At 39.0% G+C, this 23619-nt stretch overlaps 3 protein-coding genes across 11 annotated transcripts in view; 2 read left to right on the forward strand and 1 right to left on the reverse strand.

Moving 5' to 3' along the window:
• slc4a5b (solute carrier family 4 member 5b) overlaps positions 1-9098 on the forward strand; it is a 61643-nt gene extending 52545 nt beyond the window's left edge. For 5 of the 9 annotated variants that reach the window (XM_077243579.1, XM_077243584.1, XM_077243581.1 and 2 more), the window contains 5 exons: positions 201-269; positions 6013-6186; positions 6981-7154; positions 8041-8150; positions 8274-8415. In XM_077243579.1, the coding sequence (XP_077099694.1) occupies positions 201-269; positions 6013-6186; positions 6981-7154; positions 8041-8148 (525 nt within the window). In that variant the 3' untranslated portion in view covers positions 8149-8150; positions 8274-8415. Of the gene's footprint in view, positions 1-200; positions 270-6012; positions 6187-6980; positions 7171-7280; positions 7294-8040; positions 8151-8273 lie in introns of all 9 variants that reach the window. The other 4 variants (XM_077243585.1, XM_077243587.1, XM_077243582.1 and 1 more) reach the window with 3 other exon arrangements.
• A 4646-nt stretch (positions 9099-13744) lies between these two features.
• On the forward strand, positions 13745-18049 carry vps37bb (VPS37B subunit of ESCRT-I b). The gene is made up of 4 exons (XM_077243572.1): positions 13745-14081; positions 14985-15156; positions 16170-16240; positions 16344-18049. Exons 1-4 carry the CDS (start codon positions 13968-13970, stop codon positions 16719-16721), a joined length of 735 nt encoding a protein of 244 aa, XP_077099687.1. The 5' UTR covers positions 13745-13967; the 3' UTR covers positions 16722-18049.
• tuba7l (tubulin, alpha 7 like) lies at positions 17787-23267 on the reverse strand. The gene is made up of 6 exons (XM_077243571.1): positions 23096-23267; positions 22671-22893; positions 21463-21611; positions 21222-21374; positions 18831-19358; positions 17787-18396 (listed from the first exon to the last, which is right to left on the reverse strand). The coding sequence occupies exons 1-6, from the start codon at positions 23096-23098 to the stop codon at positions 18103-18105; spliced, it is 1350 nt and encodes a 449-aa protein (XP_077099686.1). The 5' UTR covers positions 23099-23267; the 3' UTR covers positions 17787-18102.
• Between the last annotated feature and the right edge of the window lie 352 nt (positions 23268-23619).

The following is a 23619-nucleotide window of genomic DNA, read 5'->3' on the forward strand; positions in this document are numbered from 1 at the left end:
GTTGTCAATCATGTGACTGAACATGTGAGCAGCAAAAACTTCACCGTGAAAAAATCGCCAAACAAATGCAGGCATTTTTAGCACTGAGGTGCCATGAATGTGTATTTTTACAGACGTGCCCATGAGAAACAATAACCATCTGAATAGGGCTTTAGTGCAATTTAGAAGCTGTATAAATAATTGTTTGTATTTCTGCACAGTACATCCCTATGCCTGTGTTGTATGGTGTGTTCCTGTACATGGGTGTCGCTTCTCTCCATGGCATTCAGGTAAACTTCACTCTGTAAAAACATTTCAGATCGCTGCTCTGCTGTATTAAACGAATGGTTCCCCCAAAAATGAAAGTGCCCCTATTATGCTTTTTCGAATATTACCTTTCATGCAGTGTGTGATATAGCTGTTTGTGGATGTAAAAGGTCTGCAAAGTTTCAAAGATCAAAGTGCACGACAAATAAAATTATTGTGTCCTAAAAGAATTCCTGTCCCTACCTACGTAGGTTTGTTACAAATTTGCATAATGCCTGCCTGTGATTTTCGTTGGCTGCAAGCAAACAACATCTAATTTGACCCTCAAACACTGTAGTTGTAGCGGAGACTGGAAGAGTTCAGTTTGTGTTGTCGACATGTAGAGAAGACGCTGTTTTCTGCCCTAAAAAAGCAAATCTGCTTTACACGCTCTTCCAAAGGATGAGGACTCGAACTGGAATTGATACGGTAAAACCGATGCCATCGTTACTGTTCGTATCACTGTGTATTAAGCGCTAGGGATCTGAAGTTCAGTTATGGTAATGGCCGTTTCGTTTCTGACCACACTGCAAGCGGTAGACAAATCACAACAGACTGTGCCGTCTGACCAATCAGAGCAGAGTAGACCAATCACAACAGACTGGGCCGTCTGACCAATCAGAGCAGAGTAAACCAACCACAACAGACTGGGCCGTCTGACCAATCAGAGCAGAGTAAACCAACCACAACAGACTGGGCCGTCTGACCAATCAGAGCTGAGTAGACCAATCAGAACAGACTGGGTCATCTGACCAATCAGAGCAGAGTAGACCAATCACAACAGACTGGGCCGTCTGACCAATCAGAGCAGAGTAGATCAATCACAACAGACTGGGCCGTCTGACCAATCAGAGCAGAGTAGAGCAATCACAACAGAGTGGGCCGCCTGACCAATCAGAGCAGAGTAGACCAATCACAACAGATTGGGCCGTATAACCAATCAGAGCAGAGTAGACCAATCACAACAGACTGGGCCGCCTGACCAATCAGAGCAGAGTAGACCAATCACAACAGACTGGGCCTTATGACCAATCAGAGCAGAGTAGACCAATCACAACAGACTGGGCCGTCTGACCAATCAGAACAGAGTAGACCAATCACAACAGACTGGGCCGTCTGACCAATCAGAGCAGAGTAGACCAATCGCAACAGATTGGGCCGCCTGACCAATCAGATCAGAGTAAACCAACCAAAACAGACTGGGCCGTCTGACCAATCAGAGCAGAGTAGACCAATCACAACAGACTGGGTCGTCTGACCAATCAGAGCAGAGTAGACCAATCACAACAGACTGGGTCGTCTGACCAATCAGAGCAGAGTAGACCAATCACAACAGACTGGGTCGTCTGACCAATCAGAGCAGAGTAGACCAATCACAACAGACTGGGCCGCCTGACCAATCAGATCAGAGTAAACCAACCACAACAGACTGGGCCGTCTGACCAATCAGAGGAGAGTAGACCAATCACAACAGACTGGGTCGTCTGACCAATCAGAGCAGAGTAGACCAATCACAACAGAGTGGGCCGCCTGACCAATCAGATCAGAGTAAACCAACCACAACAGACTGGGCCGTCTGACCAATCAGAGCAGAGTAGACCAATCACAACAGACTGGGCCGTCTGACCAATCAGAGCAGAGTAGACCAATCACAACAGACTGGGCCATCTGACCAATCAGAGCAGAGTAGATCAATCACAACAGACTGGGCTGTCTGACCAATCAGAGCAGAGTAGACCAATCACAACAGACTGAGTCATCTGACCAATCAGAGCAGAGTAGACCAATCACAACAGAGTGGGCCGCCTGACCAATCAGAGCAGAGTAGACCAATCACAACAGACTGAGTCATCTGACCAATCAGACCAGAATAGACCAATCACAACAGAGTGAGCCGCCTGACCAATCAGAGCAGAGTAGACCAATCACAACAGACTGAGTCATCTGACCAATCAGAGCAGAGTAGACCAATCACAACAGAGTGGGCCGCCTGACCAATCAGAGCAGAGTAGACCAATCACAACAGATTGGGCCGTCTGACCAATCAGAGGAGAGTAGACAAATCACAACTGACTGGGTCGTCTGACCAATCAGAGCAGAGTAGACCAATCACAACAGAGTGGGCCGCCTGACCAATCAGATCAGAGTAAACCAACCACAACAGACTGGGCCGTCTGACCAATCAGAGCAGAGTAGACCAATCACAACAGACTTGGTCGTCTGACCAATCAGGGCAGAGTAGACCAATCACAACAGACTGGGCCATCTGACCAATCAGAGCAGAGTAGATCAATCACAACAGACTAGGGTGTCTGACCAATCAGAGCAGTGTAGACCAATCACAACAGACTGAGTCATCTGACCAATCAGAGCAGAGTAGACCAATCATGACAGAGTGGGCCGCCTGACCAATCAGAGCAGAGTAGACCAATCACAACAGACTGAGTCATCTGACCAATCAGACCAGAATAGACCAATCACAACAGAGTGAGCCGCCTGACCAATCAGAGCAGAGTAGACCAATCACAACAGACTAAGTCATCTGACCAACCAGAGCAGAGTAGACCAATCACAACAGAGTGGGCCGCCTGACCAATCAGAGCAGAGTAGACCAATCACAACAGATTGGGCCGTCTGACCAATCAGAGCAGAGTAGACTAATCACAACAGACTGGGCCGCCTGACCAATCAGAGCAGAGTAGACCAATCACAACAGACTGGGCCGTCTGACCAATCAGAGCAGAGTAGACCAATTACAACACACTGGGCCGTCTGACCAATCAGAGCAGAGTAGATCAATCACAACAGACTGGGTCGTCTGACCAATCAGAGCAGAGTAGACCAATCACAACAGAGTGGGCCGCCTGACCAATCAGAGCAAAGTAGACCAATCACAACAGATTGGGCCGTCTGACCAATCAGAGCAGAGTAGACCAAACACAACAGACTGGTCCGCCTGTCCAATCAGAGCAGAGTAGACCAATCACAACAGACTGGGCCGTCTGACCAATCAGAGCAGAGTAGACCAATCACAACACACTGGGCTGTCTGACCAATCAGAGCAGAGTAGATCAACCACAACAGACTGGGTCGTCTGACCAATCAGAGCAGAGTAGACCAATCACAACAGAGTGGGCCGCCTGACCAATCAGAGCAAAGTAGACCAAACACAACAGACTGGGCCGCCTGTCCAATCAGAGCAGAGTAGACCAATCACAACAGACTGGGCCGTCTGACCAATCAGAGCAGAGTAGACCAATCACAACAGACTGGTTCGTCTGACCAATCAGAGCAGAGTAGACCAATCACAACAGACTGGGCCGTCTGACCAATCAGAGCAGAGTAGACCAATCACAACAGACTGGGCCGTCTGACCAATCAGAGCAGAGTAGACCAATCACAACAGAGTGGGCCGCCTGACCAATCAGAGCAGAGTAGACCAATCACAACAGATTGGGCCGTCTGACCAATCAGAGCAGAGTAGACCAATCACAACAGACTGGGCCGCCTGACCAATCAGAGCAGAGTAGACCAATCACAACAGACTGGGCCGTCTGACCAATCAGAGCAGAGTAGACCAATCACAACAGACTGGGCCGTCTGACCAATCAGAACAGAGTAGACCAATCACAACAGACTGGATCGTCTGACCAATCAGAGCAGAGTAGACCAATCGCAACAGAGTGGGCCGCCTGACCAATCAGATCAGAGTAAACCAACCACAACAGACTGGGCCGTCTGACCAATCAGAGCAGAGTAGACCAATCACAACAGACTGGGCCGCCTGACCAATCAGATCAGAGTAAACCAAGCACAACAGACTGGGCCGTCTGACCAATCAGAGCAGAGTAGACCAATCACAACAGACTGGGCCGTCTGACCAATCAGAGCAGAGTAGACCAATCACAACAGACTGGGCCATCTGACCAATCAGAGCAGAGTAGATCAATCACAACAGACTGGGCTGTCTGACCAATCAGAGCAGAGTAGACCAATCACAACAGACTGAGTCATCTGACCAATCAGAGCAGAGTAGACCAATCACAACAGACTGAGTCATCTGACCAATCAGACCAGAGTAGACCAATCACAACAGAGTGAGCCGCCTGACCAATCAGAGCAGAGTAGACCAATCACAACAGACTGAGTCATCTGACCAATCAGAGCAGAGTAGACCAATCACAACAGAGTGGGCCGCCTGACCAATCAGAGCAGAGTAGACCAATCACAACAGATTGGGCCGTCTGACCAATCAGAGCAGAGTAGACTAATCACAACAGACTGGGCCGCCTGACCAATCAGAGCAGAGTAGACCAATCACAACAGACTGGGCCGTCTGACCAATCAGAGCAGAGTAGACCAATCACAACAGACTGGGCCGTCTGACCAATCAGAGCAGAGTAGACCAATCACAACACACTGGGCCGTCTGACCAATCAGAGCAGAGTAGATCAATCACAACAGACTGGGTCGTCTGACCAATCAGAGCAGAGTAGACCAATCACAACAGAGTGGGCCGCCTGACCAATCAGAGCAAAGTAGACCAATCACAACAGATTGGGCCGTCTGACCAATCAGAGCAGAGTAGACCAAACACAACAGACTGGGCCGCCTGTCCAATCAGAGCAGAGTAGACCAATCACAACACACTGGGCCGTCTGACCAATCAGAGCAGAGTAGATCAATCACAACAGACTGGGTCGTCTGACCAATCAGAGCAGAGTAGACCAATCACAACAGAGTGGGCCGCCTGACCAATCAGAGCAAAGTAGACCAATCACAACAGATTGGGCCGTCTGACCAATCAGAGCAGAGTAGATCAATCCCAACAGACTGGGTCGTCTGACCAATCAGAGCAGAGTAGACCAATCACAACAGAGTGGGCCGCCTGACCAATCAGAGCAAAGTAGACCAATCACAACAGATTGGGCCGTCTGACCAATCAGAGCAGAGTAGACCAAACACAACAGACTGGGCCGCCTGTCCAATCAGAGCAGAGTAGACCAATCACAACACACTGGGCCGTCTGACCAATCAGAGCAGAGTAGATCAATCACAACAGACTGGGTCGTCTGACCAATCAGAGCAGAGTAGACCAATCACAACAGAGTGGGCCGCCTGACCAATCAGAGCAAAGTAGACAAATCACAACAGATTGGGCCGTCTGACCAATCAGAGCAGAGTAGACCAAACACAACAGACTGGGCCGTCTGACCAATCAGAGCAGAGTAGACCAATCACAACAGACTGGGTCGTCTGACCAATCAGAGCAAAGTAGGCTCTTATCAAACCGTTTTAGTCACTGTTAGAAAAGAGCTGATACCGCAATGTATATTATAAGAAAATTCAAGTGTTTTTTTTTAACCTGGATGCATGTAAACCCACTGCAGGAGACTCCAAAACAAAATTAGAAACCTTTAAAATAGAATAATTGGGGCACTTAAAATGTTTTTCCTCATGTTACGAGCCTGTATTACATTCTTCCTTTTGTGAAGCATACAGTAAAAGGAGAATATCTAAGCTGGTCATTTCCATACAACAAAAATGGAGGATTATTTAAACAGTCAAGCTTTAAAAAAAAACATAAAGTATTATAAATGCAGGTGTGAACTACACACCAAGTCTTTTGTTTGGAAAAGAAATAATACTGGGTTAAAAAACGACCTTAAACTATTACATATGTATGTATATATAGGCTCCTTCAGTAGATTTTACTTTTCTACTTAGTTTTGGGAGAGGATGAAGCTGTACCTCATGCCAGCCAAGCACCAGCCAGATTTCGCGTTCCTGCGGCACGTACCCCTGCGGCGCGTACATCTCTTCACCCTGGTGCAGATCGTCTGCTTGGCCATCCTCTGGATCCTCAAGTCCACTGTGGCCGCCATCATCTTCCCTGTCATGGTGCGAGTTCTCCACATATTCTGCTTCTCTGGACCAATCACTAGAAATGTGTTTAAAACAAAAGCTGATGTGGTTTTTAGGTGAATCTCATGAAGGGATGTTTAGGTCATATTTCACCCCAAAATATAAAGAAACAAATCTGAAAATATTCTTAATTTTCATGAAAATAATGTCATAATGCAACAAAAAAAAAAAATACAAAATGTTTCTAGAAACTTAATGTTTCTAAAATAGGTTTTATTTTCTCTATGCAAAATATTTTATTTTTATTCTGAAAATAATGATAAAAGATCTTAAAATAGGCTTATAATAATTTTATTTTATTTTATTTTATTTTTATTAATTTATGATATGATAAATGATGTGACATGATAAAATATGACCTGGAGTGTTCGTCAGATCTAACAGCAAAAAAAAAATCTAAAAGATCTTAAAATAGGCTTTTTTGTTTTTCTATTTATTTTTATTTTATTTTGCAATGAAATATGACCTGACCTTTACCCATATATGACTCTTTCAGAATATTAGCATGTAGTGTGTATTTTATGTATTTTATTTTTATTCTGAAAAATTATTTGTTGAAAAAAAAAAGTTGTTGAAAAGATGCTTAATTTTTATGAAAATGTCAGTGTAAAAACATTTAAACAGTTCTAAAATAGGCTTTATTTTCTATTCACAGGGTATTGGAATTATTATTAGTTTATACAGATTATTAGTTTGCCATTCAGTTTTTGTATTTGAATACTATTCGCTTGCACAAATGCCATGTGACTTGTTCCTCCGTCCTCCGTCAGATTCTGGGCCTGATGGTCGTGAGGAAGGTGTTGGACCTGGTCTTCTCTCAGCATGACCTGGCCTGGCTCGACGACATCCTGCCTGACAAGGACAAGAAGAAGAAGGAGGATGAGAAGAAAAAGAAAGAGAAGAAAAATGCCAAAGCGGATGAACACAACAACAGCGATGAAGAGGTAAGAACAAACAGATGTGTGAGATGTTATCATGCTGATACACTCATGAACACAGAGATGATCTTATGTTGTTTGTGTGTGTGTGTTGGGATTTAATCTTTCATATTTTATCTTTTAATTCCACAGTGTTGCTGAAAAGGCACTGTATAACACTTATTTACCATTTAAGTCCCTGCTATATTTTCCCTAATGTGCAACACAAGCAGAGTCTAGCATTGCCAGAGTTGTCCTCTTGTCCTTTATTACAGCCTGCCTTTATTGTATAGTTTGTGGTCATTTGTACAGTGCTGAAATATTCATTAATTCAGGGTCCAAAATTAACACTTGGCCTTTGTGAGTAAATTAAACTCTTACTGGCCAACTTTGGTAGGAACTGCATGATTTAAATTTCAATATCGCTAAATCTTCATCTAATGTAAGCACATTGAATCAAAGCAATACAAACAGTCTATTATAGAAAAGCTGGCAGCACAACACAGCTTCAAGTTAATTTTGGACCCTGGGTACGTACACTTATAAAATACACACTACCGCTCAAATGTTTGGGGTTGTTGAGATTTTTTTATGTTTTTGATTGAAGTCTTCTGCTCACCAAAGCTGCATTTATTTGTTAAAAAATACAGTAAAAACAGTAATTTAGTACAATATTATTATAATTGAATATAACTGTTTTCTATTTAAAAATATTTTAAAATGTAATCTATTCTTGTGATCAAAGCTGAATTTACTCCAGTCTTCAGTGTCACATGATCCTTCAGACATCATTCTAATATGCTGATTTGCTGCTCAAGAAACATTTCTGATTAAAACATCCCAAACTTTTGAGTGTTAGTGTGCCTGCATGCATATTGTCTGTTGCAATGGTGTCGTCTTCTCCCAATCAAAGCGTCCCAAAGACTCCCTCCCTTCAGTGAATATTCCTCTGGAGCCAGTGAAACCTTCAGCCCGTCCAGCATGTTGTCCAACCCCCTCTAATTCTGACCCCTCGGCCTAACTGTGAGTACTGTGATGCCGAGAGATGCTCTTCCTTAATCAAATGACTGTTTGACATGATTTCAACTTTAAACTCATCTTTATATATGTTTTCCACTTGTTTCTTATATATGTGTGTTTGAGTAGAAGCATCATCCTTGTTCTACTTGCACCCCAGGCGAGTGAGACCTGGATTTGGACGGATCCCGTCGCGTGTCACATCCCTCACATGAACCTGAAGCATCCGGCTGATCAAACACACACAAACCGTGTTTGTCCTCACACTTACGATGAGATACGATCTGAGTCACAAGCGCAGCATCATTGGCAGTTTTCCAAACACACGAGGCTCACAGATGTATGATATTTTTACATACTTTACCAACGCAGCAAGTGACGCGCGTTTCCAAACCCACATTACGCGTGAGTCATTCAGACCTTGGATTTCACTCAAGATTCTTCAATTAGATCTACAGAGCTGGGCCAGTTTGAAACTGCTGAGCTCATTTGCTGCGTGTTTAGATAAGATTCATGCATGTGTATGTGAAACCCTATTCAGAGAAGGAAATACAAAAATATGCTGAAGAGGTTTATACTAAGTTTATGATTTCATTATCATTGTATAAATATATTCCAGCTGTATGATATTAAATATGGATTTCATAGAATCTAGTGAGACACAAATAAATTGAATTAAAGTTAGAAAAACAGTGTATCTAATAGAAATCCGTTGGATTAAATTTGTCCTATTGCATTACAATTAATATATATTCCAGAAATAGATTTTGAGTTCATACTGTAGAATTTTATATTTAAAATCAGAAATGTGTATTCGAGTAATGTTGAAATGTTTTCAGACAGCAGTAAATGGGTCTCTATGGTCCGTGAGAACAACGCACATGTTTTGTTTTATTTAGATTGTTTGTTCATTTGTATTTTCTTCAAATAAAGAATAAAAGAGGGATGAATGTATTTTCATTATCATTTTTAGTTCTGTCAACCCTTAGTTTTCCATGTACAGATTTACATGTGTTGTGCCACAGCTTTTTGGACACTAGTATCTCCGTACTTTTTATGGTAAAATATTGAATGTTATGGGTACTTTGGACTGGAGTGGCATGTAAAAGCCCGTTCACACACAATACGAAAACTATCAAGATAATGATAACTATAGCGTCCACACCAACGCACAATATCGTTCTGTTTGTTCTAAGCGCGCGCTGAAGTTTTGTTGTCTGCCGCTTTAAATGCTCGAGCTCGTTACAGCAAGATGGATTCTGATTGGCTGTCAATGTTTTTATCGTTCATCAGCGGGGGGGGGGGGGGGGGGGGGGGGGGGTCGTTTTGAAAGTGTTTCCAGTGGTATTCTTTCTCTGAGCAGTTATTGTTATAGTTGTGGTGGGCACTCTTATATATTTAGAAAGAGTTTTAGAACTATTTATAGTTATTGTTATAGGTATCGTCCCTGGTGTGAACGGCCTTAAATACTATATATGAATATAATATGAATACAATCATGCAGTACCATGCTAAATATCAATCAAAGGACCATTATGGCAAGCCGTTTTAACATTTAATCATTTTAACCAACTAGTCTCTATTTTCATGCTACTAGTACTTATTTTTTAGATACTAGTATCTATTCCATTAAGTACTTGTACTTATTCATTAGCTACTAGTGCTTATTATTTAGCTACTAGTGCCTTTTCTTTAGATACTAGTGCTTATTCTTAAGGTACTAGTACCTTTTTAAAGATACTAGTACTTATTCATTAGTTACTAGTCCTTATTTATTAGATACTAGTACTTATTCATTAGATATTAGTCCTTATTTATTAGATACTAGTACTTATTCATTAGATACTAGTCCTTATTTATTAGATACTAGTGCTTATTTATTAGTTACTAGTACTTATTCAATAGATACTAGTACTTATTCATTAGTTACTATTACTTATTCATTAGATACTAGTACTTATTCATTAGATACTAGTACCTATTAAATAGATACTAGTACTTATTAATTAGATACTAGTACTTATTCATTAGATACTAGTACTTATTTCGATAGTCACTAGTAACTATTTTTTTGTTAATAGTAACAAAAAAATTTTTTGCCATTGACTTCTATGGAGATCTGTCATTTAGATATCAACTATTCAGTTCTGACTAGTATCTATTCCAATTGTGACTAGTACATATATATTAGATAATGGTAGTTATTCTTTAGGTACTGGTACTTATTTTTTAGATACTAGTACTTATTCATTAGCTACTAGTACTTATTCAATAGATACTAGTACTTATTCATTAGATACTAGTACTTATTCATTAGATACTAGTACTTATTCATTAGATACTAGTACCTATTAATTAGATACTAATACTTATCAATTAGCTACTAGTACTCATTCAATAGATACTAGTACTTATTCATTAGATACTAGTACTTGTTTATTAGATACTAGTACTTATTCATTAGATACTAGTACTTATTCAATAGATACTAGTACTTATTCAATTGATACTAGTATCTATTATTAGATACTAGTATTTATTCCAACTGTTACTAGTACAATTTTTTATTTTACTAGTAAGATTTTTAATTGAACTATACAGTGGCCGTTCTGACTAGTCATAACAAGACTAGTAAAAAAGCAGTTGTGACTAGTAAGATAAGAATAGTTACTAGTAACATTAGGAATAAATACTAGTATCTAATTAATAGGAACTAGTATCTATTGAATAAGTACTAGTAGCTAATTAATAAGTACTAGTATCTAATTAATAGGTACTAGTATCTAATGAATAAGTACTAGTATCTAATGAATAAGTACTAGTAATATTTAAAAAGATACTATTCAAAATTGGAATACTTACTTGTCATAAATTAATAGATGATATAAAAACAGAATAGCTACTAGTATCTATTAATTTGTAGATATCTTCAACCTCATAAGGAACTAGTAAGGAAATATTAGGAGATATCTTCTTTCAAGCAGATTATTACATAAACATGAGTACTCTCAGCCATCCAATCAGAGTTCATATGGTAATGCAGGCTAAACTATGGCAATAGAAGAAGCTGATTGGTTAAGGGGAGAAAAGATGCGTTTAATATGACTTTTACATATAGACCATACTAAAGACTTAACTGCCAATAATAAAATCCAAACAACCGGTTCATAATTACCAGCCAAACAACCACAATCCAGAGATTGTGACTTTTGGAGAGCATTCATAATTCACATTAAAAAATTTGGATAGTCTGCGTCTGATATGCGATTGAATGTCAAAATTAAAGTAGCATGCACCAATTAGGCTACATGCCTATTCATTATTATATTTTTTATACTGCTCACTCGCACACAGGTCTGCAACACAAGATTTTCATAAAGGTAATAACTTGTCATTTTGGTCTGCTTGGGTTATTTTACGACAGATTTGCATCGGCTTGATTTGTTTTCTTTTTCTTTTTTTAAATCCACCATGACATTAAATGGGCAACTGCGAGCAGGACTTTATGTGTGTGTGTGTGTGTGTGTGTGTGTGTGTGTGTGTGTGTGTGTGTGTGTGTGTGTGTGTGTGTGTGTGTGTGTGTGTGTGTGTGTGTGTTCCGAAAAAAGAAGGTAAGCCTTTAGAACAACATAAGGTGACTGAGTTACTATAGTTCACAGTTCCAATACGTTTTTTTATTAGTCTATTCAGCAATAGTGTAAAAGGCCGGTAAATAAAATACAACCTTAAAATTGTAAACACTACATGTAGGCTATGCAAATTTTACTTCCCCTTACTTTATGACAAAGCCAATAAATGGTATTCAGAAAACAAGATTTAAAAAAATAAGTAGCCATGTAGGCTATAATAAAAAATATACAGTAGCCTAAAGCCTTTTGTGCTCTTTATTACAAACAAGATTTAGCCTATTTAAACGCCAAGGCTAAACGAATTTATTTGTATCGAAACTGAAATTGTACGCACGTTGGGTTCGCGCATCTCTCATTCGGTCCAAAAGTTTCCATATTTGCAATGTAGGCATAACATTTGCATCTATTAATATTTAAGTCGAGTCCCAACATAGGCTAAATCCGTGACTTCACAGCAAAGGAAATGAGTTTGACTAACTGGCACAACCTTTATAGCCTACTTTAGGCCTACAACAGACAAATTAAATTAAGCATGAATAACTTTCTATGTTTTGATGTCTGTTTTATTTTGATAATGCCAGAAGTGAACTGATAATATTGTGTGAGCGTGCGGTGGGTCGGCGCCAATTTGTTCCTCAGGGAAATAACTTAATACACTGTCATTTATATTCAACATATCATTTGCATACTGATTATTTAAATAGTACTAGTATCTATTAAGTTAAGGATATCTTTGATCTAAAATGTTACTAGTAACTAAAAAATAAGCACTAGTTCTATTTTTTCTTTACAAGTTGGGTATAATTAAATACTAGACACTATTGGAATAAGTACTAGTATCTAATAAATAAGGACTAGTATCTAATGAATAAGTACTAGTATCTTTAAAAAGGTACTAGTACCTTAAGAATAAGCACTAGTATCTAAAGAAAAGGCACTAGTAGCTAAATAATAAGCACTAGTAGCTAATGAATAAGTACTAGTACTTAATGGAATAGATACTAGTATCTAAAAAATAAGTACTAGTAGCATGAAAATAGAGACTAGTTGGTTAAAATGATTAAATGTTAAAACGGCTTGCCATAGGACCATAGCCACCACTGACAACAAAAATAATAAAAAAAGACCAAAATATTCTGAGATAGCTGGTCTCATTTATTATCGATAGTAACTATAGTATTTGTGGCAGAATAAAGATGTTTTTGATGAAAATAAAGATGTTTTTGATGAAGTTTGAGAATTTATCTATCTTAACTATCACTTTGACGCTTCAAAAAGTAGGCTACTAAAACGAATCCATATGAGTTGAGCAGATTAGTCCAAATTTTCTGAAGAGACTCGATCGCTTCATATGATGAACAGATTGAATTTAGTCTTTTATTCACATAAACATTGATAAGTGGACATTAACAGCAGCTCAACCAATGATCCTCACACGTCAAGCAAACATGCTTGAGCTTCCATTTACCACAAATGATGTGTGAGTTGATGAATGTTTTTATATGTGAATAAAATCCTAAATTCGATCTGTTCATCATATAAAGCGTTGAAAATATTTGGACTAAACCGCTCAATTTATATGGATTAGTTTTATGATTTCTTTATGAACTTTTGTGTGTAGTAGTAGTTGCGTAGCTGTCAATGGAGGGACAGAAAGCTCTCAGATTTCATCAAAAACATCTACATTTGTGTTTCGAAGACGAAAGAAAGGCTTATGAGTTTGGAATGACATAAGGGTGAGTAATTAATGACAGAATTTTTATTTTTGTGTGAACTATCCCTTTAAGAAAAATAAAACAGATGCTTAAATAAACAACCAGAAGTGATACGCTAAAATTATATTGATTTTAATTGAAAACAATTATTAAAACATTTAATTATATATAATACAATTAAATAATAATCTCTAATAATATAAATGAAAAACAATTGTGTCCAAATTCTAGGCAAATTAATGTGAATGTATGAACGTAAAGATGTTAACTAAATTATATTTATATACAAATTATATAATAAAACTATATTTACTAAATCTTTCTTTTCCATGAATGGCCTCTTGACGTTGCTCACACGTCCACGCGCGTGACGTCACGTCCATTCACAGGCGCTGATTTGTCGGGAATTACTCGACTTCCGGTCGAGGAGAAACACAAGAGACTTCCCTGCGGTAGCGGAGACACACAATAACAAAGCCATGGGAGAAATGTCTGGCTTCGAGAACAGATTTCACTCGTACTCCGCCACACAGCTCCACGAACTGCTGGAGGACGATGACAAGCTCCGGAAAATCGTCAGGGAGATGGACGAGGTTGGTGACCACATACATGTCAGCCACGAAACGCTAATTTTATCCTGAAATATGATCATAGTTTCTCTTGACAGTGAGTGTAACGTGCTAACGTTAGGTCAGTGATAGCTGCGCGAGCTTTGATTTCACTGCTGGTTTTGTGTCCATTTGTTATTATCTTGAATGGAGACCTTTCACCTTTGAATGCATCGATATTGGTTTGAATTACAACTGTTGTTGACTGAAGGAGTGGCAGGATACGTAGATGGAATGAAAACAGTGTTATAGTTCAGAATGGAGGCAATAGGAACTGCTCATATAAAATATAGACAAAAATATGATTGTGATATATTAAAGACTGGCATGTAATTATTGTGTATGAACTGACAGATGCTGTCAAACAAACATGCAAATCTCTTCGGGATTGATTATGTTCAGCCATTTAATTACTATGCATAACAATGCTGATATTACCTTCACTGGATTATTAATTATTAATGTTTCATGTAACCTTTGATTTTAAAATGATTTACTACATTGTCTTCGGTCCATTCTTAACTAATATATATATATTATTTTTTGTACAGTTATTTCTTTAAGTTCTTGACATTTGTCTTTATTCCAATATAAAACACTTTATTGTATATTTGCTGTATAAATTATTTTGCTTTGCATTGTTAAATATTTGAAAAGATCCTTGCAACATACACTATCATAAATTGCAAGTTTTCCATGCAGAATGATTTCCATTTATAACTGGTCTGGTCATGATGATTGAAAGTTGACGCAGGAATTATTCCTTGTGTTTATTTTACTTTGTGAATTCCATATTAGGGTATTTTCCCATATGTTGCACATCGATTTCATCTAGGAGACCAGAGGTTTGACTAGCTTCTCTTGTTTGTGACTTTGTTGCCATCACAGATGCAGGATATGCAACAGAACAAAGAGTTGACGATCGCCAGTAACCGCAGCCTGGCCGAGCAGAACCTGAGCCTTCAGCCTGAACTGGACCATCAGAAGATCCAGCTGACCAAACGCTACTGCTGTTTACAAGATCTGCACGAGTCCTATCAGATCCGCAAGTCCACGCTAGGTGACATGAACACCACTCTTCAGACCACTTCACAAACATGTGTTCTGTTTAAAGTTATTTGGGTCCGGTTCCTCTAATAGAACACTGTGAAATTGGGGAGAACATGCACTGGAAATCACAGCTGATTCAAAATGATAAAGAAAAGTGTAGTTAGTGAAGAGTAAAGATCCTGAAGCATTTGACACACGCATGCAATTACATCCAGACATTTTTAAGCATGACTTAAGGATCCAAATACTTTGAAAACTTTAAATAATTCAAAAATTTCAGTGTAGATGGGAACATAAAAGAGCACACCTTTTTTTTTATCCAAACCCTTTTGTCTTCCTCCTTTGGTGTAAAACAATAAAACATCCTGGTGAACCTGTTTGGCCACATATAATGCTTCCTTTTTACAGAAGGAGATTTGCTGCTCTCTTGAGCTGCACTGGATACTGATCATGTCAGGTCAAATTGATACACGAATTGTCTCTGTGGAAGGCTTGTATTTCTTGCTCTGTATTTATCCAGCTTTCTCCATACTTTCAGTATCAGTTTACCTGAGGAAAAGTTTTAAACGTAATCGTGTTTATCAGGGTCAATAGGATACGGCAGACAGACAACAGTTACGGCAAGACAAAGAATAATTTCCAAATGAAACTGCACTGATGTAAAGTTATACACTATGCAGAACACACACTCATATTATGAGGATTTCTTCCATCACAGACTGTATTTGAGCCATTTAAAAGGATTCAGTGACATGACTTTCATTCATTCTTTTATTTTTTTATTTTTGCATTTATGCACAACTTGATCTTCTGTTTCAAGTTTCAACCTTAATTAGCCCTCCATGATTCACTCTTTATTATTTGATCAGATGTTTTTCACAAAATTGACAAAAATGCTAACTGTACAGATAACTGTACAGTTAAAGAATGCAATATTAATGAGTCTAATGGAGACAACTTGGTGAATTTCAGCATTTCAAAATTGTTCTGTGTGTACTCATGATTTATCTTGATCTTTTTCAGGAAACGGTTCACTAGACACGTTGTTGGCTCTATTGCAAACCGAAGGTGCCAAGATCGAGGAAGAGACGGAGGTGAGGACATTTTTCCTATTTTCATAAATACATAACATCATTTGCTGATTTTTAACTCTCATGAGATGTGTAATGTCTTAAGATTCTCCCACATGTTTTCTAGAACATGGCCGATTCGTTCTTGGATGGATCGTTGCCTCTGGACAGCTTCGTCGACGACTACCAGAGCAAGAGGACGCTGGCGCATCTGAGGCGTGTAAAGATTGATAAGCTACAGGAGATGGTGCTGAAGGGTGTTCATCTTCCTCAGGGTTCCTGTAATGATTCTTCACAAGCTCAGGAGAACCTTCACTCCAGCGCACCTTTCCAAAGGCTAGCTAATGGTTCTCCAGCTCATGTAAGACCATCAGCCACGTCACAACCTTACAACTCTCAGAGCATCAGTGCTCCTCTGCCAAACATGGTGCCATCATATTCATGTCCATACCCTCAAGGCCCCGGCGCTGGTCTTGCTCCGCAGGCAGGGTTTATAATGCAATGATGTTCTTCTGCCTGATCCCTTCCATTAGAATGTGAAACGCCATATTCTCCCCTTTTTCTTTAGATGCACTTTGTTCTTAAACAGCTGTGGGACACATTTGCAGGTCCACACAGAATCTGTTCCCACAGAACTTTCTCTGACAGTTGTATGTATTAAATATTTAGGCAGATGTAATTATCTCTAATCTCAGCTCCATTTAACACATTTAAATTTTAATCCAGTCCACAGAATTTAGTCCCCATCAGCAGATTTTGTGTGGACATACATGTTGGTTAATATATTAACATCAGCCCAAATGCTATATGCATTACTATCAGAATCAATAGTTTTCATCAGAAAAGTAATGTAAATTACTTATTATCAATTGGGGGTATTACATTTCTCATGTAAATATCCCTGTTTGACTGAAAATGATAAAGAAATGAATTTGATACTCAAAAACAGGCGGAAAAAAGATTCTTATGCACTTTTGCTGTGTACTTTTGTATCTGTGAGGAAACCTTCCTATTGTCACTGTAATGATAATGAGATGATATTTGCATTTAGGACTTCTGAGTTAAAACTGACCAAAGATGCACTCCACCTGTTCCATGAGCGCTCCATTAAGTGGTTTGGAATCTAGTTTTGTTGGACTCAACCTTCCATTTTTGTTTTCATTTAACAATAAATGTTTAAATGCTTATGTGGCATTAACAGACCAGCCTGACTGTAGGTCTGCTATTGAAAGACTTTCTTGGTGTTAATCAGACTTTAGTAAACAGTTTAATTATCCTAAACTGAATCAAACTATCCTTTAACAGCTAACATATTAAATAGAAGATTATACTATTAAAATAACCAGAACACCGTTTACAATGTTTCCGAGATGTAAAGTGATCTATTTTGGCACTGTATTTCTGATGAAATCTGTCTTTGCAGAGAAGTGCAGGTACTTTATTGTAAAAGTTGTCATGCTGGGTTGTGACAGTTCTTGTGCACATGTTATTATGCAAGTCTGTAACGTTAGAGAGTAAAGTCACTTACACTGATGTAAGTACAGGTAAAAGAAATCAAAATGTGCCTTGCAACAGAACAAACAAGTGATGTTTAATGAAGAAAGCATTTAATCACACCGTCGCTGTGCTTTGATGAATCTTCGAAGCCATCTACAACTTTCTGTTTCTGAAGACAATTAATGGTGCAGAACCCTTTTGAACTGTTTTATCTATAGTGTGGTAACCTGTAACACTCCTTATGTAAAGTACTGTACATTGTAGCTGTTTGGATTAGTGGTTATTGGTGACTAGATTTTTTTTATGCTGATTAATAAACCTAAAATGCTAACAAAAGTCAAATGTCAATATTTATTGCTATGTTCAGAACATTAAGAGTAAAATCACATTTATTCTTCTCCCTCCTCGCCTTCTCCGTCGGGAGTGTCGACTCCCACCTCTTCGTAATCTTTCTCGAGAGCGGCTAAATCTTCACGGGCCTCCGCAAACTCGCCCTCCTCCATTCCTTCTCCAACGTACCAGTGCACGAAGGCTCTCTTCGCGTACATTAGATCAAACTTGTGATCCAGACGGGCCCAGGCCTCTGCGATGGCTGTGGTGTTGCTCAACATACAGACTGCCCTTTGAACTTTGGCCAGATCACCTCCTGGAACCACAGTTGGCGGCTGATAGTTGATCCCGACCTGATTATAGTAAGAACAAAAGCAGCAGTATAAGAAACAAATTTTTCCACACATAACAAAATCATGCAAATATTTACAATACTGTTTAAAAGTGTGGGACCTGTAAGATTTTTAAAATCCTTTTAAAATCTTCTGCTCACCAAGGCTGCATCTATTTGAACAGTAAAATGCAGTAAAACTGTAATATTGTGAAGTGTTATCTTAATATATTTTAGAATGTAATTTATTCCTGTGACCAAAACAGATTTTTCAGCATCATTACTCCAGTCTTCAGTGTCGCATGATCTTTACTGCTGTCTATCATATGTTTATCAGGCAAGTCTACAAGTCTAAATTACAGTGCGTAATTTCTCAGACTTTCCACAATCCAACAAACCCAGATTGAATGTTGAAAACCAGCGCTAACAGATGCCATCGGGTAAGCACAGACTGACCTTGAACCCTGTGGGACACCAGTCCACAAACTGAATGGTCCTCTTGGTCTTTATGCTTCCAATGGCGGCATTGACATCCTTTGGAACCACGTCTCCACGGTACAGCATACAGCAAGCCATGTACTTCCCGTGCCTGGGGTCACACTTCACCATCTGATTGGCCGGCTCAAAGCAAGCGTTGGTGATTTCCACGACGGACAGCTGCTCGTGGTATGCCTTCTCGGCGGAGATCACCGGGGCGTACGTTACCAGGGGAAAGTGGATGCGAGGGTACGGCACCAGGTTGGTTTGGAACTCCGTCAGGTCGACGTTGAGAGCTCCGTCGAAGCGCAGGGAGGCAGTGATGGATGACACGATCTGGCCGATGAGACGGTTGAGGTTGGTGTATGTGGGGCGCTCTATGTCCAGGTTACGGCGGCAGATATCATAGATGGCCTCGTTGTCCACCATGAATGCGCAGTCTGAGTGCTCGAGGGTGGTGTGTGTGGTCAGAATGGAATTGTAGGGCTCTACCACTGCGGTGGAAACCTCAAGAAAAAGCACACAGAAACCAGTTTGTTGTATTTGTAATGTTTTTCATAATCAACTACAATTTGACTTTTTCTGGGGAAAAAGTAAGCGGTTCTTGAGTGTTGCAGGTGGTTTCCAGGACATTTCTATGTGGTTGATAAGGTGTTTTACATGGTTTCATTCATGTCTGCCACACAACGGAGTTAAATGCAGTAAGAATAATACTTAAGGTTACTGGTTTGATCACTAAGATCTGTGTACATCTGCACCTTTTAACTCTTTCCACAAAATTGATTAAAACCACTGATCTATATAAAATGACAGGATAGCTCATGACATTCTAAATTGCCATCAGGCAGTGAAGCCACCGGAAGTGTTCGAGCGGCCATCTTACGATTCCCTACCAGCAGAGGGTGGTACCTTCGACGGTACTTTTAAGATGACCCGCTGTGCAGCATACAAGTGTAAAACGACGTTCACAAAAGGATGTAGAAAAACTGCCCACAGGTTGTAATTCAAGCCCTATAAGTAGTAATTTATATGTACAATTGTCGCTATTCCTGTGTTGTTTTCTCCGAGGCAAGAGTAACCTAATACTTCTACTAGTGTTGTCAAAAGAACCGGTAAAGTTACTTCAGTAAGTTACCAAGTCGGTACTGAAATGTTGAAAATGGGACGATACCAGCATTTCTGCAGTACCGGGTAACTTATATTCTCGGTACCCACTAATAGCTGCTTTCAATTGCTTCAGTGTTTATCTAAGCGCGATCAAGGCTCCAGACTAACTTTAGCACTTTAGCCAATGTAGCCTATACCACGATGTATTATACTAGTGTCTGTGAATATTAAACAGCAAAGAACTTGGCTATTAACCCTGCATGTTCTGCTTGTCTCGGTGGGAATGAATGGCGCAGACGCGTGGTTTAATGTACCACACAAACACAAACACAAGCACGCGTGACGCTCGCGCAGGTTTCAGTCTCTGCTGCCTCACGATATGAGGACATGATGAACTTCCTCTCCAGAGCCGATTCATGAGCATTTTACCGCTTCATTTGAGAAAAACTAGCGCCATATTATAACACACAGAAACTCAAAGGTCTTCACGGCAACCCGTCAAAATAAAAGTTCGGTTTAGCTTGAAGGAATTGACTGAAATAATTATATTTGCCTACTGTTCTACAGTAGATTTAGCTACATCTTAATGTAATGCAATTTTTAATAAGCAGGAAAAATTTTCGACTTTAAACACATATCCATTTAAATGCTTAGGGTGTTTGAGTGGTAAGTATGTACAGCGAGACTTTAGATTTTAAAACGGTGTCTCCTTAGGCAATGTTTTCTCAGTCAAATCATACAATTTCCTATTGATTCAATAGAACGTGTGAGCTCACTAGGAATACCAATATGGCGGCACGGTGGCTTCACTGTTTATGACGTCATGAGCTATCCAGTCATTCTATATAGATCAGTGATTAAAACCAGTCTTGCTCATTAAAGTCATCATAACATGAAAATCTATGTTCCTAATGCATGTTATGGATCTTATTGTGAATGATTCATCCATGCATATATTTCGTTTTTAGCACCGTTAAAAAAAAAAATAATCATAACTCGATATTCCGGTGAAATGACAGACCTTTCTCTGGTGATGTATGCTGAACGCTCCAATCATTTAGTCCACTTAAACCCCGCCCCATTCTTACAATTGCAAGCTTCTGCTGACAGATTGAGCCCAGCAGTAGCCTGCTATCATTTTTCCTTTTTCAATTATCCATTTCACTCGTATGTAGGTTACAATTGATAAGAAAATATCTGACGGTACTTTGGTTTCATTGCGACTTTAAAGTGAAGGGAACTAAATTTTAAAAAATATAGTACCTGAGGCGCAGGGTAAACGGCAAACTCAAGCTTGGCCTTCTTGCCATAGTCAACGGACAACCTCTCCATCAACAATGAAGCAAAACCCGATCCAGTTCCACCGCCAAAGCTGTGGAAGATGAGGAATCCTTGTAGTCCAGTGCACTGATCGCACTAAAAACAAAGGCACAAACTATTAAATCATCTATAAAGAATAAAGAAGTATAAGCAGTATTAACTAAACAGAGAAAAAATGTCTTACCAGTTTGCGTACGCGGTCAAGTACCAGGTCTACGATTTCCTTGCCAATTGTGTAATGGCCTCTGGCATAATTGTTGGCGGCGTCCTCCTTCCCAGTTATCAGCTGCTCTGGGTGAAACAGCTGTCTGTATGTTCCAGTTCGAACCTCATCTGAATGGGAAAAAATGAATTAGAAAAAGAAAAATGAATTTCTTTCTTCTGCTGAAGACAAAAGAAGATATTTTAAAGAATATGGGTAATCAAACAGTTGATGTACATTGACTTCCATAGAATGGAAAAAAAATACTTTGGAAGTGGGCCCATCAACTGTTTGATTACCCATGTTCTTCAAAAGAAAACAGCATAGAAACTCATTCAGGTTTAGTCTAGAAAACTTGAGGGTGAGTGAATGATGACAGAATTTTCATTTTTGGGTGAACTCACCCACCATGCAATCAAAATGGACAATTTTTAATTGAATAATGGTGTATTTGTTATAAATTACTTATTCGTGCACATCATTATTTTAAAAAAAATGTATGTGCCCTCATAATCTTTAATCAAAATAAATTTAAATTACAAAATACATAAAAAATTCCTAAAAATTAAACTGAAATTTAAATGGAAACAGAAAATATAAAATTAAAGCTAAGAAAACATAATAGTACATAAAAAATCATATAATAACACTGGGATGCTGAGAGTGATCTATAATTGGCAGGTTTTTGGAGGCGAGGGGTTGAAAAACGGTTTCTATAACCACTTTTTTGTCAAAATCAATATCAATATCACGTATTTGATCAACATGTTGATACTGGAACATTATTCCTACCCAAAAATTTATTCCTAGCCATATACCTACCCCTAAACTTGACTCTTACCCATAAGCTATCCCTAAAATCAGAGGAAAATGATAGGGGAATAACACCCAACCCTGGTGTTAGCCTAAACTTGTCCCTCAAATCGGATTGGTTGATTGGTTGTTGATCAACAAAGATGTTGATCCAGGAGGAATAAGTTAACGTTAGTTGTCACTTGGTGAAATCAGGTTCATCACCTTTACTACAATAAAATTAGGTAACTTGATATTAACCACCACAAAAATAATAATAATGAAAACTATTTTTACGCAATTTTATTGTGATTTACAGTAGTTACACTAACTGTAGTGTGGTATTTTTACATTTTTTGTTAAAGTCTAAAAAGGTAACAGTGTAAATGTCTCCTGACCAACGACAGTGGGTTCGAGGTCCACGAACACGGCTCTAGGAACATGTTTCCCGGCGCCGGTCTCGCTGAAGAAGGTGTTGAAGGATTGATCTCCGCCTGAGGTGGTCTGGTCGCTGGGCATGTGTCCGTCGGCCTGAATGCCGTGCTCGAGACAGTACAGCTCCCAGCAAGCGTTACCGATCTGGACTCCCGCCTGACCCACATGAATGGAGATACACTCGCGCTGAGGGAAAACATTTTATCAAATTAATTACAATAAGCAACGTCAAAAAGTTTTTTTTTTTTGCCTAACGTTACTTTATTAATTTGATCATTAAGCATCATATTATTGATAAAGTGAAGCTTATAAATCTGAAAAGAAGAATGGCCGTTGGTCGACTAAACGGCTTAACTTTTTCGAAAAAGTTACTGACAAATTTACTCACCATTTTTAAGGAGTATTTTAAGGAGGTTTAATGTAAATACGACGTAGATACGAAAGCCTTCGTGTGTGTGTGTATATATATATATATATATATACCTATAGTAGAAATAAAATTGATAATTTCTATTTATATTTTGTTCTGATTTGGATGGGTAGAAATCTTCTAGTCTGTCGATGCCGGTATTGTTTTTTGAAATTAATTCGCAGGCTTTTATATGGCAATGAACTCTGACCCCGCCCACCTTCTCGTTTATTGGATTAATTCTGAAAATAATTATAATATTGATGTCAATCTCGTGTTGGAGGATTTGTATTGGTCTACATCTCAAATATTTAAATATAAGCTTAATATAACGGGAATTTACGTTATGATAAAGCGTTTTAAATCTAAATATTAGCTTAAACGGATTGTGATTTCTGTCTGTTTGTTTTTCTGTTTTCTCAGCCTTGCTTGGTCATCAATTCTTTGTTTGGTGATCACAGTCCATTTCTCTTGTAATTCTGAAAAGACAATAGCAGCCTACA

The sequence above is a fragment of the Siphateles boraxobius genome, unplaced genomic scaffold (assembly GCF_051911475.1).
Source record: "Siphateles boraxobius isolate OS27281-9 unplaced genomic scaffold, OSU_SipBor_1 25, whole genome shotgun sequence".
NCBI classification, from domain to species: Eukaryota; Metazoa; Chordata; class Actinopteri; order Cypriniformes; family Leuciscidae; genus Siphateles; species Siphateles boraxobius.